We start from the raw sequence: 17,265 nt of genomic DNA, 5'->3' as shown, positions 1-17,265 counted from the left end.
CCTGAGGCTTCTGTTCGTCTTTTTGGATTGTGGCATAATCTCTAGAAGGTCTCTGTAAAGTGAAAATATGTTACCTTGGTGGATAAGGCGTTCACCCAGGAATCCTCACTGGCATGGTCTCTTTTTTGGAATATCTAGCGGAGAAGCAGAGAGATCCCTGATAGCATGGGCACCAGAATGGTGCGTGTTGATGGAGGTGTGTGGTAGGGGAGGATAGTTTGGAGCCTGGGAACTGGGGCATTGACTGCAGACAGCAGACATGAGCAGATGGCACTAGAAGAAGCCATGACTCGGAAGGAGCTTGATGTGTGGGAAGAAGGGGGATCAGAAGAGCAACAAGAGAACATAAAAGGAGAGGCATGTGGCACCAAAAAGAACTCTCAAAGATTTCTTCTGGGACCTTCTACAGCCTGCCCTGCAAGACGATACGGGCTTTTCTCTTTAAATGGAGAATGGTGAATAAATCATCATCTTAGAAGATTCCTGAGCTGTGAGAATAGGTCCAATATATTTGGGTTCACAGTCCTATTTAGCTCCTTTCTTTTTTCTAATTAATGATTGGTTTGGGCTTGGAAATGAATTGACACCCCCATCTTATTTTCCCCCAGGTCTTCTTTCATGCAAGTTGTGTTGAACGCAGAACTATTTAATATTTAATATTCTCTTTTCCTCCTCAATCCCAAGCCCCCTCATTTTGTAGATCTGAAGTCATTATGGTGTTACGGAGTGGTGGGTGCAAGGCAAAAGAGACAGGGCTCAGTGTACGGGGGTCATGGGTTCAGGGAGTAACCCTGGTCCTATCACAGATTGCGTTGACCTATAAAGAGTGTTGCTAATCCTCTTACTGTGTGCCTCCCAAGAGATACAGGAGGAGAAATGAGGTAATGTCTACTTAGACTTTCGAGCTTCTCGGAAGAACAACATTCTACAATAATATGATTTCCTAAAGCATTTGTTTGTGTCGTAATGGACTATAATTCCGTTTACCCAAATTTCTTAAGATTCCTCTAAAATATCTGGCAGGAAAGCAGTCTGGCTTTGAGCATAAGAACTGAGCCTAGACTAGAACCCTTATAAAGTACAGGTGAGCCAGCTCTAAATTTACAAGGTGCAGGGAAGGAAGCTGGAAGAGGGAGGAAGGGGAGTTATAGGTGGTGATGGCAGGGTGGTGGTTGTAATTATTTTCAGAGAGTTTATAGCCCATGTTTTAAGTTGCCTTCTTTTTCATTGAAGTATAGTCATTTTCCAATGTTGTGTCAATTTCTGGAGTACAGCATCATGTTTCAGTCACACATATACATACATATATTTCTTTTTCATTATAGGTTACTACACGATGTTGAATATAGTTGCTTGTGCTATACAGAAGAAACTTGTTGTTTATCTATTTCAGTGTTGATAACATATTTTTAAATCATGTTGTTTCACTAAAGATCAACATGTCAATACATTTTAAAATATATGCATTTATTTTAATTGAACAATGTTGCATATTGGATGACTCACCTGCAACATCGTTCCTGCCATCCTTCTGCATGTTGATAGACTGTTTGACCCACCCCCTTCAAGATTTAGTATATATCATGTTCCTTGGGCCACAACCTGGTTGTTAATAACTAGTTTCTGAGTCTGATACAGCAATTCCATACAAACACCAACAAATTTGTAGATTTATTTGGAAGGTACCTAGTAAGTTACTAAACAATCCTTTACCTTTGTTCTATAGAAAAAGAAATAACGTCTTCTTTTATTGAGGTGGTCATGAACAGTGAATTTTTATGTAGTCTTTTTGAGCAGCATTACAATTGAGTTGGTGTTCTAGTCAGTCCAAAAAAGAGAAATTAAAATAAAGGATGGAAAGTGAGGGGATGTATACATGTCTGTCAACTCTGAAATACTATAAAGATATCAATCAGGTTGCAATGATCATTATCAGGCAGTTTTGTGAAATTTTCTGGAAGCAGTTGGTTCTTTAGCACTTCCAACCCGGTGTTCCAAAATGTTAGCCTTCTATGAATTTTAAGTAACTACTGTGTTAACCAGGAAAGAAAGCAGTATGTCTTCTCTTCCAGAGAGGTGACAATATATACTCTTCAATAGCAAGTGATTTGTATTTTTAGGGCAATAATACTGATCATGTTCCTTTCTCTGGGAAGGGGGAAGAACAGTGTTACAACTTGCCTTTACTGAATTATAGACTATAATGCAGAGAGAGCACGTTCTGTCACCCAAAATGTGGCATGAAAAAATAAATTCCCACCAAGTTGTGTTTGGTGTGCCAGGGACATATGAAAAAGGTCACTTTGTCTCTCAAATTAAGAAGAACATCTTGGATAAGGAAATGATATGGAATACTCTGGAACTGCTCTTAAGACCAAAATAATCTTTTACTAAAAAATTATGACTCAGACATACAGTTCATATCAAGTTAGATTGTAAATAATCTTAATAAAACCACATTTTTGTCCGAGGAGGTCATCGAGAGGATGTGACCACCAGTTGACCCAAGAGCCAGACCCTGGCCATTGGAGGATCCTCACCCCCTCCCTGTCCTTGAAATGTATGCTCTGCCCACCGATCCCACACTGGGAAGCATTTTCAAGGGCACAGCCTCAAGGGAGCAATGTGTTGTTGAGACCATACGTGATTGAACCCAGTTAAGGCCTCTACATAAACTTTGAAAATTATAGGGGGCAAAGGTGGAGAGACACCTGTCTTATGAATGCCAAGACAGGTCTTTTAAGTAAGTTCCCTTGCTTATTAAACCTACCACCTACCAGTCTGGAGTGGCCTGCCTCTTTCTTCAGTCTCCCCTTGTCTTCTGTACGGGGGCCAGGTTCAGATTTCACCTGGGGACGCTCCCGAGGTTGCAAAGCAGCAATTTTCTGTCCCTGCAATTAGCTAAAATTTGAATGAGCATTTCTGAGTGTTAAACGTGCAGTTTTATGTGCCCATGTAAAACTTCATGATACATTTATGAATTTCTGCAGTTGTGTATGAACATAGCTAAGGCACACTAAAAAAAAGAGGTTGAAAAATGTCCACTTTATATCGATCTGTTAAATTGTGATGTTTTATTTGAATTTGTTTCAGAATCGAAGCAAACGCCTGGAGAAAGTCCACGTGGTTATTGGACACAAATCATGTGACTTGGATTCTCTCATTTCTGCCTTCACTTACGCTTACTTTCTAGACAAGGTGAGAGAAAAGATGATGATGCTTTTTATATTTGACTTATGATGTAACTTTTAAAAACAAGCATTTTCTCGAAAATCCAGGGACCTGTTAACGTAGTTTTTCAGGATCTGGTTTGTTGCTGCAGAGAATAAAATGCATTATAATCCCTTAGTCCACAAACATCTATTAGTCACTTACTGTACGTTAGGCATTGTTCTAGTTATTCCTTGCTGATTCCCTGCATAAATCATTATTTTGATAAGATCCATTTTTTTCAAATACAAAATTTAAAAATTTTATAATAGTTGATTGATTTTATGGAAATTCAGAGAACTGACAAAAGCAACGGTCAGAATTTCTTGTTATCCTTTATCATCCTTGTTGGGTAATCTTGCCCTCTGGAGTAGAAAAATATGTGCAGAATAACCTGCATGAACATTACATGAAGTCGAGAGCAGATTGGCTGGAATTTCCAGTAATAGAGGTATTACATGTCACACCTATAGTCTGTTTTTGCCTTTTAGTCTTTGTACAGCAAGGTCATTCTCAGTTAGTGGTAATCTCCCTTGAGCAAGATCTTTGCACTTGGTGAGGTGGTACTATAACATGCCAACAGAGATGGAAAAGGCCTTTTTTTTTTTAAAATAAATAGTTTTAAAATTTCCATTCCATAAAATTCATCAGCCCATATTAATACATTGTCTTAAAGCCTAAAAAATTGTATTATGAGTGTCCCAGTGCTATTTCCAATTTCACACAATCTTTAATTTTCCAGAGACCAATTTGTTTCTATTCCAGTTTTGCTTGGATTTTTGGCTCTGAGTGTATGCATAGCTGATCTAGAATGATTAAAACTAACATGAAACCCAGTCTTCCAGAATGAACTATAGGTGGCAAGGATGTCTTTAGGGCAGCAACTGACAAAAATGCCACATAAAATATTTTGATCTCTATGTATGGCTTTCTATCATATTTATCTTAAAACTTGATAAACTTTACTTGGGAGATTAATTTGTATGAGGAGAGAAATGTATCTGTGTCAAAACACACATATTAAATACTAATCTTATTAACTAGAGTTTTTGACTCCTAGAAAAAAGTGTTGCTTGTCTTGAACACATAGAGTTGGCTGAACCAGACTGGTTTTTTGGACTGATGGTGGCATGAACTCTTAAGGAAATTATGTAATAAAAATGACACCACTACCAACTAAAATGTCTTGAATGATTATAATAACGTTCAACAAAAGGAGTGGGAAAAGTAGTTGTGATAGAAAAAATAGACAAGGAGACATGTGGCCTCTTTTCTCCTTCTAAGACTTGCTAAAAATGAGCATGGGAACAAATATAGAATTGGTGAAGAGTCACATACTGGGGATTTGTTAAATATCTGTATCTTCCTCTTAATTTGTTGGACCCTGCCTCCATCACAGGTCTGCATCTCCATTTTAATTTTTCCTAGGAATCTCGCTACTCCCTTTCAGAGTATTAACACATAGGATAAATGCAGGGTTTTGCACCTTCTTGTGTATGACTCTGTTTAAATACTTTTCACTCTGGTAGGTTGAAGCCCCATTCTACAGATAGGGAAAACTGAGGCTCAGAAAGGAAAATGGCTTTCTCAAAGTCACACAGCTGAGACTGGGGCTAGAACCTAGTTCTACTGACTCCAACCTCAGAATAGGTCCTGCCAGGATAGGCTCAGGACTCATGTTCCACTATCAGGAGTTGGATATAATTATCAATTATATCAATTAACAAGAAAAAATAACTTGCTATGCATAAATGATTATTACTAATCTATGTTGTATGCTAATACAATCTATAGTAACCATATATAAGTAATATATAATGTATGTATATAATACATATACAATAAATTATAATGTCTATATAATATAATAACCTATATATTATGCTAATGATTATTAAACACTTGTGATTGTGTAGTAGCTTGACAGGTGAGAAAAAAAACTTTGTTGGAATGGCTTTGTGCTTTGCATACCATGTAGCAGTGAGTGATTCATTTGTTTCACTCAGTAAATATGTGTTAAATGTCTACTTTATGCCAGACTGTCTTATGTACCTAGAAACATAACAACAAAAAAAGACAGAAATCCCTTATAGGAAGGAGAGATGGATGATAAAGATGTTAAAACTGTGTAATAAATCCTATGCTTGTCACAGAGCTTGTGGTGGTGTGAGAACAAAGCCCATTTACTTTATGCAAAAACTCAGTGTTTCCAAACCCCACATTCTCTCACTGATATTTAGGGTTTATTGCCAGACACTCACAGTAATTTTTTTATGTTTTAAGTTATTTTTGTGGGGGAGGTAATTAGGTTTATTTATTTATTTTAATGGAGGTACTAGGGATTGAACCCAGGACCTCATGCATGTTAAGTGCACACTCTACAACTGAGCTATATACCCTCCTCCTACTCTTAGTAATTTTTAAAAGCACCTTCATTTTAAAAATTCCTATGGAAAAATAAGTTTATTATTGTGAATCTGAAATTCTCTAACTTCTACCCATCTCCTGTTTTCCTCATTACTACAGTTTTCTTTTTAAAAAACAAGAGATTTGTTAACATAAGATTTTTTTAAATAACATAAGAAATTAACAGAGATCACAATCCAGTAGTCTGTGGGCCAAATATGGCTCGTAAATGAGTGTTTACTAGCCTACGCAGTATTTTTAATTTAAAAAAATGAATGGAAACAATTAAGCATCACAGATAAGACCCCAAATCTAGAATTCTAGCTTTTATTGAGTAATTGACAGATGCACCTATTCTGGACCTGAATTTTTTGCGTGGAAACAACTGGCTGGAGCCAAGTGACCGACATCCCATATAGAAGAGTTGAAATGAGATATAAAGTATTTCAAGTAAGGCAGGAGAGATTTCACGTAGAGTAACAAGAGGTTAAAAAATATTAGGGGACACTCACACATGGAAAAATGCTCTGCTCATTGGGTTCCAGAAACGTTGGTTACAGATGTCACATGGTTTAGCAAGGCCCAAGGACTTCTGTTTCCCTTACCATTCGCCTCAGGTTTGTGAAAATGCACTTGTATTTTTCCCCCCTTCTGTTGTCAGTGACTTGGTCAGCATTTTGTGTGTGTGTGACAGTTTGCTATATAACTTATTTCTGGAAGTTAAAGTAGATACAGCAGTATATATATATTAAAAAAAAAAAAGAAAAACCACAATAATGTAAATCGGTCAACTTTTTTCTTGGCAGGTCAGCCCACCTGGGGTTCTCTGTTTGCCTGTGCTGAACATACCAAGAACTGAATTCAACTACTTCACTGAGACAAGGTTTATTTTAGAAGAGTTAAATATCTCCGACTCATTCCACATATTCCGTGATGAAATTAATCTGCATCAGCTAAATGATGAAGGGAAGTTATCTATTACACTTGTTGGCAGCAACGTGTTGGCAAGGTAAGGCTCCCTGTGAGGCTCTTCCTGTGGGGGGCGTGTTGATCTTTTAACAAAGGTTCTTCTGTGCAAAGGATTATATTGTTTAGGATGTTCGTGGTTTAGGGAGATGTATTAAAGCCAGAGGACATTCAGAGGAAAGGGAATATGTTTTTTATTTTTCTTACGGCAAAATTTGTTCTATGCCAATCCTTTGTTTTTACTTTGGCATTGCAAGTATGACATCTTTGAGTGGAAAGTTCTTGTAAAATTGACCAAAATTATAATTTTAAACCATTTCAAACACTTTCTTATAGCAACGCAACAGTCCTATGTGTTGATGCTGAAAGTGTATGATGAAAATTGATATTAAACACTAAATGAAACTGAGAGGTTCTTAAGACCGAAATCTCAGTAGTGAAATGAAAAATTATGTAGACGGTCTATGAAAGTCATTTGCTCATTGGCTTATTTATCCATAGCATTTTATACTATAGAAGCGGATGGATTTTTGAAAGTTCATGTAATCTGAATGGCTTATTTTATGGACAAGCATCCCGGAACCCAGGGTTGCAAATTACTTGCCTGAGGTACCACGTCCAGTTAGTAGAATAGTTTGGATTAGAACTTGGGTATTCTACCTCCTTCAACAAGTACTTAGGAGCTGCTAACTGACATATGGATTTACAGGTACACAAAGAGGAAAAAGACAAACTTCCTGCCTTCAAGGACCTTACAACCCATCACGAAGATTCCCATTTTGATGAGCTCTTGGTTGCTAATGAATGAAGAGTCCTGAGTTAAACACCCCAGTAGTCTGAGATGATAGTTTTTTTGCGTACTTTGCCAGTTTGCTAATCCTTGATGGCATTAACTAGTAGACATTGACCTTAGTATATATGAAATAAAAACTCATACAAGCATCTCATTTTTCACTTACTCTTTTTAAGGAAGCGTATTTAGGTATGAATACATTGTAGTATCAGTCATGCCGTTCACTCAGTTGTAAAGACTTTGGAAAGTAATCTGCTGGTGTTGAGCTGTTTTTACCCGCATGATGTTTGAAATATACAACATGTTTTGAATAGTATTTATCAGTCAATTGTTGACAACTGAGAGTTATCCATAGATTATTTGACTGACTTCAGTTTTCAGGGTTCAGGGTTATCACATTCGTGACTTAATTTATGTGTTGAATTAATTTATGTGCTAACTTTTTCAAACCAACTATAGTGCAAGTAGATATGGACAAAAACAATGCAAGAAGCCAAAGGACTGAACTGTGAAAGATGTGTGTTAGTCAAAATCTTAAGGAGAGTTTTGTTATTGGTTATACAGAAGAATGTATGCTGGTTTGGAGACTGAAGTTGTGAAGTCTAACTTTGGGATTGTTTATGAAATAGAATGTTTTTCAAAAATAAATTGAGCTCTTTGTCTCCTTCATTGCCATGCTTTTGTTTTTGTCAGACAGAAAGAATGAATTTAGTTTTATTATCTTTCTTCCCGCCTTTGATAAAAGCCAACTCCATCTCATGTGAAAAACATGATGTGGAAATAAATAAGCCTGTAGTATTTCTTCTCTAACATCACAACTGGATATGCAAATTTGGAACCAGATAGAGTTTAAATACAAGTACTCTATTGACTAGCTGTGTGACCTTGGTCATTTTTTATTTTATTTTATTTTTATACGATTTTTAAATACTATACTCCATTTACAGTTATTACAAAACCTTGGCTCTGTTCCCTGTTGTATTGGTCACACATCTTAACTTTTTCATGCTTCTTTCCCCCCACTTATTAAAATGGGAATTTTAATAGAACCCATCAGACAGGGTCATTTTATAATGTAAGACATGCTAATACTCTGACAGTGTTTATAGCAAGGTCTGGCTTGTAGGGGAAGCTCAAGCACGTTAGCTATAACAATCATTACTGTTGTTGTTGTTACTATTTTCCAACAGCAAAACAAGAGACAGAAGTGCTCAGGTATGAAGTCCTCCTAAGGCTCTCGGGGAGGTCATTAGTTGAAATTAATGTCAAAACACATAGAATAATGTTCCACTCTTCTGAGTCATGTGAGCTTCCTTGTATTTTTGGCTATTGAGAGGAAGTACTTTGCGTGGGAGCAGAGATTCAATAATTCCAAAAAGTAAGAAAACATGCCATCTCTCTTTCTCTTCCTCTCCTCCGCTCGCTCTCCAGTGAGGACAAAGCCTTAGAATCAGCAGTCGTCAAGGTCATTAATCCAGTTGAGCAGAGCGATGCCGGCTTTGAGTTCCGAGAGTCTTCCTCCTCTCTGGTGGTGAAAGAGATTCTCCAGGAGGCTCCCGAGCTCATCACCGAGCAGCTGGCTCATCTGCTCAGAGGTGAGAGATGACTCTTTCTATTAAATACTGGAAGGCTTAATGGAGTGTCTCTTGACTTGCTCATGCGGAAAGAGTGCGATCCATTCTTGGGTTAACAATCCCTTTAAAGACCACGGGAAGCTTCATCAGAGAGGCAGGGAGTAAAGAGTTTGTTAAAGAGTAGCATTATATTGAGTATTAAAAATGTGCATTTAAAAATAGGCATGAAGGCTCTTTGCTGTTTCACTAGACAAGAATATTAAATGGAACCGTGGCACCTCTGTTGGGGGGTTGGAGTAGCTCCTCCGGCTGTGTAGCAGCTTCCAGGGGCGACTCTTGCCCCACAGCAGCATGAACAAGGGCCGGAACTGCACATTCCTGCGTTGAAATACCTCCTGTGCTGAGACATGCTTCGCTTACATAATGCTGTTTGGATGGCAAAATTACGCACCTTTCATTTTGGTGATACTGTGCGGGGCTCTTAAGTCAAACTGCCACCTCTTTCTCCCCCCTATCTTGTAGCATTTTCTGTCTTCACTTAGCCTGCTTTAAGCACTGTGTTCCCCGTGACGCCGTCATCAGTGATCCTCCTAATCTCTTTTCCATCTTTGTCAGTGGAGTCCAATGCTTCTGAAAAGTGGTTCCCAAGCTGGAAATTGTTAATGACTTTGGTGCCACAAAATTACCACCAAAATTCCATATTGTCTCATGTAGGAGAGTTTGGGGGTTTGTATAAAGCCTTTTTCTTTCAACAATCCATCTTGAATATGGTAGACATAGATTTTTCTTAGAAGTATTTGACACAGGAAAGTGGAAAACAGTGACTAACAGGCTGACAGCATTAAAAAAGGAAGGAGAAGCCCAAGAATATGTTGATGACCCTTTTAAGAGCTTCTTCCTTTTGCTTCCTCTGTCTCTACCAGAATTTGGAGGGGAAAAAGTCAAGACTTACATAATTCCTATAAATGTTTAAGAACCAGTGGCCCCAGGAAACCTGGTTTAAATACTTTTCTGGCTATGGACATCTGTGAAATTGCTTTATGGAAAGCTGTACCTTCAACTAAACTAAGTAGCACAATCATTATCTCTGTGACAGTGGAAGGAAAATAAAGGCAATTGGAGATCTTGTCCAGGAGGGAAGTTGTTTGGCAGTGCAGATGTGTGATGCAGGCAAACACTAGAGAATATGCTGTTTAAATATTTTGCAAACTAAGAAGCTGGGTTTATTATTCAAAAAATACAAATGTGGTCATTGATTAGCTCATCATGATTTTCTATAAACAGTAAAATAATGTCAAACTGTACTACACTGGAACAAAGTTTATGATTTTGTCGATAGTGATGACGATGTTCAGATTTGGGAAGCTAGGAAGGATGCTTTTGTTAGTTACCTTAGTTCTAGTTTGCAGAGCTACCAAGAACGAGAACTGTGGTAAAGGACCTTGGTTTTTCTCATCATCAGAGATTTTTCATAACTTTGGGCTTAAAGTGGCATTAGGAAGCTGGCAGGATAGGGACATCACTTCCCTGTTGCTTGGAAATTGGAAAGTGAGCGGATTCAGTGCCCCTGTCTGTGAAGGCTGCCAGTGCAGAGACTGTCATGAGAAAGTCAGGGTCACTGCAGCCTGGGAGGTAGAAGGTGGCTTATCACAGTGGAAAGAGGGCTCTGGAGAGCTTTGGCCAAAGTGTGCACGTGTGCAGGTGTGTTTGCATGTACGTGGAGGGGAAATGGAACATCACTGAATGGTTTTGCCAAGAGGGAACTAAAGGATGGCGATCCAAGGAATTGGATTTTAAAAAGGTAACTCAAGTGTTCAGAGTAAGAATTGGCAAAGGGTCAATTTTTAAAAGCTCCTGAATCTTTAATAAACATAAGAAAAGAATCAAGTCAAATTTTGCTATAGTCACTAAACTCAAACTTAGATTTTATAGTTTTCCAATCATATATGAACACCAAACCTAAAGGGAGGTTTTCTTTAATGCCTATAAATAACTTTAACATCCATGATTTTCATAATGTGAATAGTTCTCTTTCTAAAGGGTTTTTCTCTGTAAACAGCTATGATGTTATCATGTCCTAAAATCTGTCATGCTGAAGCACACTGGTGCCCTGTAAATGGATTTCAAGTGGGCTAAGATATTAATCCCCTTAGTCCTTGGAGAGGACCCCAAATATATCTCTTAGCTTGGTATGCTAAAAAAATATAATTTTCAATGTGTTCCTTTATGTGCAAAAGGTTGAACCTATTCTTTTTCTTGTTAGCTCCTTGTTAGCTCCTTCTTGTTAGCTTCTTCTCTTCTACTCGGCTTCCAAGTATTGCAATGCCCTAGAACTTTGTCCTGGATCGTTTTTTAAAGTATCCCTAGGTGACCTCATTTAGTTATAAAATTTTAAATATAATACACTGACTGTGACTCCAAGTATCGCCAATCATGACCCCTCTTTAGAATTCCAGGTTCATCTTCAGTGCCCACACGACATCTTCATTTGCATGTCTAATTAGCACCACCACTTCAACATGACTGTAATGGAACCCTTTAGTTCCCTGGACCTCCAGACCTGCTTTTATACCAGTTTCCTCCTATTAGTAAAAAGCATTGCCAACCACCCAATTATTCAAGCCGCAGTCTAGGAGTGATATGTGATTCTTTCTTTTACCTTTCCTCCCACATTGATCTGTCGGCTAGACTTGTTGACTCTACATCTAGAGCATAACCTGAATCCATCCACTTTTCCCTTGATCACTAAGTATTCCGGTCTAAGCCGCCGTTCTGTCTCTCTTTGGCTGATGCCACAGCTGCCTGACTGTTCCCATTCTTCCACAGAATCTATTTCCTACCAAGTAATCATAAAAGTGTAAACCAGTCATGTCACTTCCCTGGTTAAAACCCATCACACTCAAAGCCCAAGCACGCCACCCTTGGAGTCCAATACACAGTCTTTCTCTTGCCTATCCCAGCGTCATCTCATGCTATTGTCCCCTTTTCCCATTGTGTGTTCCGGGGGTAAGGACCTTTCATTCCTTCAGATATGCCAAACTCTTCCACTCTTGAGGATTTACACATATGGAACCCTCCTTCTGGGACGCTCATTTCTGTCGGCTTATCTTTATCACTCATCTCCTTGCTCTTGCTCCTTCATTCTAGAATGTAAGCTTCATGAGAAAAGAGACCTTGCATGTTTCGTTGACTGCTCCAGTGTTCTTATCTCTGGTGCCTGCAGCAGTGCCTGCCATATAATACACTCTCAGCAAATCCTGCCATCAAGTGAACTGTGCAAGATTGTTTATATCCTTTCTATTTTTATGACTATGTTGATTTAGTTGATACTATGATATGATCATTTCCATGTCATTCCAGCCCATCCCTCCAATTTTCTTTTTTTTTTTAACAGCTTTATTGTGGTATGTTTCCTGTACAGTAAACTACACACATTTCAGACGTACAATTTGATGAATTTGGTTGGTATACACACCCATGAACCCATCACCATAATCCAGATAGCTAACATTTCCATCACTCCCCAAGAGGTGCAGTTTTCAATTTATTGAAATTTAATTTCTCAATTTATCCGTTCCCACCCCCTTGACCCTCTGGTAACCATAAGTTTGTTCTCTATGTCTGTGAGTCTGTCTCTGTTTTGTAGATAAGTTCATTTGTGTCCTTTTTTAAGATTCCACATATGAGTGATACCATATGGCATTTTTCTTTTTCCTTCTGGCTTACTTCACTTAGAATGACAATCTCCAGGTCCATCCATATTGCTACAAATGGGCTCCAATATTCTTAATGTCCAGAATTTGCACATTGTTTCTTTCAGTAATAACCCTCTTCTCCCCACCTTTTTTTTTTTTTTCTTAGCTTTTAGGAATCCTTGTTTTGGTATTTTGCAAACATTTGTTTTTATTTTCATCTTTTAATTGTCGATTTTATATATGTAATTTTCACCCTTTCATGGCATATAATAGATGTACAGAAAAGAATGAAAAACATAAATATATATATGGCTCAGCGACATCTCATAGAAGGGACATCCTTTTAATAATTACGCAGGTAAACAAATAGAACAAGGTGACCTCTTTGTGCCCCATCCCATCACCACTCACTCCCTCTCTAACTAAATCAAGGTAACCAATATTCTAATTTTTATGGCACATGCTTCTCTGCTCTTCTTTAAATTTTAGCACTTCTATGTGCACCCCATAACACTAGAGACTGTTTTCTGTCCATTTTGTGTATTAGATAAATGGAGTATATGGTATACACCCTCATTGTTATTAGATCTCCACGTTTATGTTAAGTGTGACCAGTGATCTGCCATCTATTTATCTGTTATTTATTTATTTATTTATTTATTTATTTATTTATTTATTTTTTGCGTATATATCCTTTCTTCTTCCATAGACTGTTTGAAGTGGCTTACAAAAATGCATGTCAATACTGTAAAATATAAAAAAAAGAGTCAGGGTCAGGAAACATACAAGTATCTAAATTTGGAGGAGTAAAAATAGTATTTTGTATGAAACTTTGACTATGGAGTCAATGAAAAAATAGAAATATAATTAATTGAAATATTTATATTATTACTGAAATAAACACATATACTAGTTCCTCATTAAAAAATATCTAAATCTAAAGTTTTTTTTCCCTTGCATCAGTCTTCTTGAAGTGACACCTTGTAATGTCACAGACATCCTCCAGCTTTCTCACCTGTGATAGCATTTTACACAGGAACTGGACAGAGAGTATCACACACTTGCTGCTCCTCAGTCAGCGAATGGTGATTGTTTTAATCAGCTTCCCCTTCAGTCTAGTAACCTTGTTTTCTATTCCAAGTCTTTTTTCTATACATGCTGCTGTTTTTCACTAAATACAGGAATTTAATACTTAAAATCAGTCATATTGGAATCTCTGTAGTTGTACTCACTGCTGTAGCTATATATCAGAATGTTTGCATTGTGGGATAATATTATATTCCAATTCTGAGGTAGGACCTGATGATTATGGATGCTGTTAAAAGATCAGTTATATACCAATTAGCGGTAGGTATTGTCTTGCCGGTGTAGAAATAACCTGCTGCGTTTATCTGATAAAACCCCCATCACTCTGTCACCTGGACCTTGGCAGGAGAGTTAGGGATAAAGGTCAACAGATGACCTAGCCATAGCTAGTGTGTGTTCAGACTTTGCAGGGGGGTTAACAAAGTTGACATAATTGGCGTTTTCTTAAATTAATACTTCTTACAATAGCTAGGTCTTCTTGTTGTCTTTCAGTAGGACATACCTCACACAGGCATTTCAGGATACAGATCATGAGCTCCCCTTTCGTCTGAAAAGGCACGAATTTACTTATGTAGGTTACTGTCTTAATTACTTGTGTGAGAAATTTGTCTGAAAAGAGACTGTGCTCATTCAGATGAGATCATAAATGACCCAGATTTTTGGAAATGTGTCTTTTCACTCCTTCACCCCCTCCCCACCTCTGTATTTGCTCTTGTGGTTCCTGTTCCTTTGTTTTCTTTCTCTTCTGCTGCCTTTTCTTTTCATCTCCCCACCTTCCCCCCACCCCCAACTCCCTACTCTTGCCCTCCTGCTGCTGCTTCTAAGATTTGACTGTTGTCATTTTCTAACAAGCTGCATCCTGTCCTGTCTTAAAAGTCACATTCTACAGTCATGGTGGCCTAGAGTTGGTGTTTGGCTGTGCCCTGGGCTTGTGCCAAAGGCAAACAATTGCTTGTCTGCCAGGCTACTCAACCTGCATTCTTTTATTTCCTGCAGAAATGTGTACTAGAGGATTACTGCCAAGTTTAAGGTCTATTGAATTGCTGAATCATCGCACTGGGGGCTTGTGTGCCGACGTGTGTGTGTGTGTGTGTGTGTGTGTGTGTGTGTGTGTGTGTGTTTCCCAGAACCAGCTGGCAGCGATGAGACTACAGCCACTGATTACCTGCAAACCTGATGGCAGGTTCGCATCAAGACCATGCTTCACCCAAGAGGCCTTGCAGCTTTATTTCTATAAGGCCTTTACAGAGCCACGCTTCGCTTACAGAGCCACGCAATGGCTTTTTGTGTAGTGAAACAAATAGCAGCAAAATTGGTACTCGCTTAGGATGTGGGAAAACTATGCCCTAGGTCTTAAAGAAACAATTCTCTCCTGTTGGTTGTTCCATTTGAACGTCAGTTAAGAATCGTTGCTTGCTATTTTAGTAGCCTGGATTAACAGCTTCAAAAAGAGCCTTTTAAGGAGGTCAAATAAGAAGGGAACAGAGCCAGATTTTTTCTTTTCTTTTTTTTTTTCTCTCTTGCCCAAAGAGTGAATCATCCATCTCCCAAAATGGTTACAAAATCCAAAGGGAATTACGACGCTGTTTTGCTTAAGAAGAGGAAAGGCCTGAGTTGGGGGAAGGGGAAAGGAATGATTTTTCTCTGTTAGCTATAAAACCAGAATAATGCCTCATCCTCGGAGTGTGAATAATTTCTTCTGCCATATAAAGGCAAATTTTATTCTTAAATTCAGGCATTTTAAATGTAAAAGATTACTAAGCATTTGAATACTATGCTCCTTTTTAAGCCCTTTCCAGGCAAAAATATAAACTAACTTGTATTTTCTGTTTTTTCTCCTCCCTTCTCCCTCCCCACTCCCTCTGCTCTGTTACTTATTCTTCAGTTTTTTGGTTTCAGTGTGAAAAAAGCTGATCCCAGGTGAAACAAGGAAAGAGGTTTAAATCCCTTCTTTTCGACTAAGAATTTATCATGCAGAATACGCATTGACTGTGGTGAATGTTTTCCCCAAACAACTCTGACTTCATTAGATCATGTTTAATATTAATGCACTGCAGTCGCTTTTGGCAAGAGGTCCTTTACTTCTCCGTTCTTTTGAACAAAGAATATTGTGGTTGATTTTTTTCCTAATGGAATGAGATGTTTGCTACTATTTGATTTTAATTGCTTTCTTTGTTGCTGTTGTTAATCCCCCGTGGCCTATGAATAGCTGGGACACTGGATTTAAGTTTAGTGTTTTGTTTTGTTTTGTTTTGTTTTGTTTTGTTTTGTTTTGTTTTTTTAGTTCTGCAGTATTTTCGGGACGTTAAGCCAACTCTTAGCCAAAAACAGGTTTGATTTTGCTAAGAGGTGCCTCTGGCAGCTCTATATCCTGATACAGATATTTAACTAAGTATGTAGCTAAATGGGTCTCTAAAGTGCAGTAGAAAATTTTGCTATAGTTGAATCCCTTGGATAAAGTTGGGGTATAGCCTTTCTTCTGCAGTAAAAACAAATCAGAGCATAGAGATCATCATTTTGAGCCCCCCCCCACTTACATTACATCATCTCCTTTTTAATTGGCAAGCAAACTTAATTATAAGCCAATATCAGGAGTTTCCTTTCATTGAATTATCCTGTAGGGTTCTGTTTAGTGCAATATCTGTTAGATTAATTTCTGAATGCTGCCTTTTTATTTTATGTATTTTGAAATTAAGATCTTCAAATCAAAGGAATTGGATTCTTGGTTTTGACTATAAGCCAGGCACATTTTTGTGAAATTTATTTCTAAATACTTTATATTTTGATACTATCACAATATTTTTTTAAAAATTTAAATTTGATTTTCTAATTGTTTATGATTGTTTATAGAGGTACAAGAATTTTGTAGTATTGACCATATGTCCGACAACCTTGCTACATTTATTTACTATTTTAAGTTTAATTGTATTACTGTTACTACTTGTATTACTTTATGTTTTTTTAGTGTGGGTTTTCTTGTGGCAAATACTTCCAGTTTACAATTCTGGAAATGCCTTTATTTTGCCTTCATTTTTTTCATAAATTTTCTCTCAGTATAGAATTCAATATTGGCAATTACTTTATATCAGCACTTTGAAGCTATAATTCCATTGTTTTCTGACTTTCGTCATTTTAGATGAGATTAGCTCTCAGTTTTACTGTAGTTCTTTTGATAGTAATGCATTTTTTCCTCTGATTTAAAACTTTTTCCCTCTGTAATTTTTAGTGTTTTACTGACATGTGTCTAGAGGTGTTTGGTGGTTTTTTGTTGTTGTTGTATTTATTCTGATTTCGGTTCATAATTTATCTCAAATATCAGTGTAGTATCTTTCATTAATTTTGAAAATTAATTAGCCAATGTTTTTTAGTTATTGTTTCATCCCATTTTCTCTTGCCTTTCCAAGGATGACTCTTATTACATGGATCTTAGACCCTTTTTCTATGTCACATATGTATGTCTCTTATTCTCATCACTGTATTTTTATCCATTTTTTCTCCATGCTTCAATGTGGGTATTTTCTTCTGGCATATTTGC

The 17,265-nt window shown here is 37.5% G+C and overlaps 1 protein-coding gene across 1 annotated transcript in view; it reads left to right on the top strand.

Annotated features, from left to right (window-relative positions):
* Positions 1–17,265, top strand: part of PRUNE2 (prune homolog 2 with BCH domain) — a 230,198-nt gene that overhangs the window by 45,691 nt on the left and 167,242 nt on the right. The window contains exons 2-4 of the mRNA XM_072959626.1: positions 3,094–3,198; positions 6,423–6,625; positions 8,807–8,970. Of these exons, the coding sequence (XP_072815727.1) occupies positions 3,094–3,198; positions 6,423–6,625; positions 8,807–8,970 (472 nt within the window). The remainder of the gene's footprint in view (positions 1–3,093; positions 3,199–6,422; positions 6,626–8,806; positions 8,971–17,265) is intronic.

Source organism: Vicugna pacos, chromosome 4 (assembly GCF_048564905.1).
Source record: "Vicugna pacos chromosome 4, VicPac4, whole genome shotgun sequence".
Taxonomy (NCBI): domain Eukaryota; kingdom Metazoa; phylum Chordata; class Mammalia; order Artiodactyla; family Camelidae; genus Vicugna; species Vicugna pacos.
Note: the sequence above shows the minus strand (reverse complement) of the source record. Positions and strands in the feature narration are given on the sequence as shown.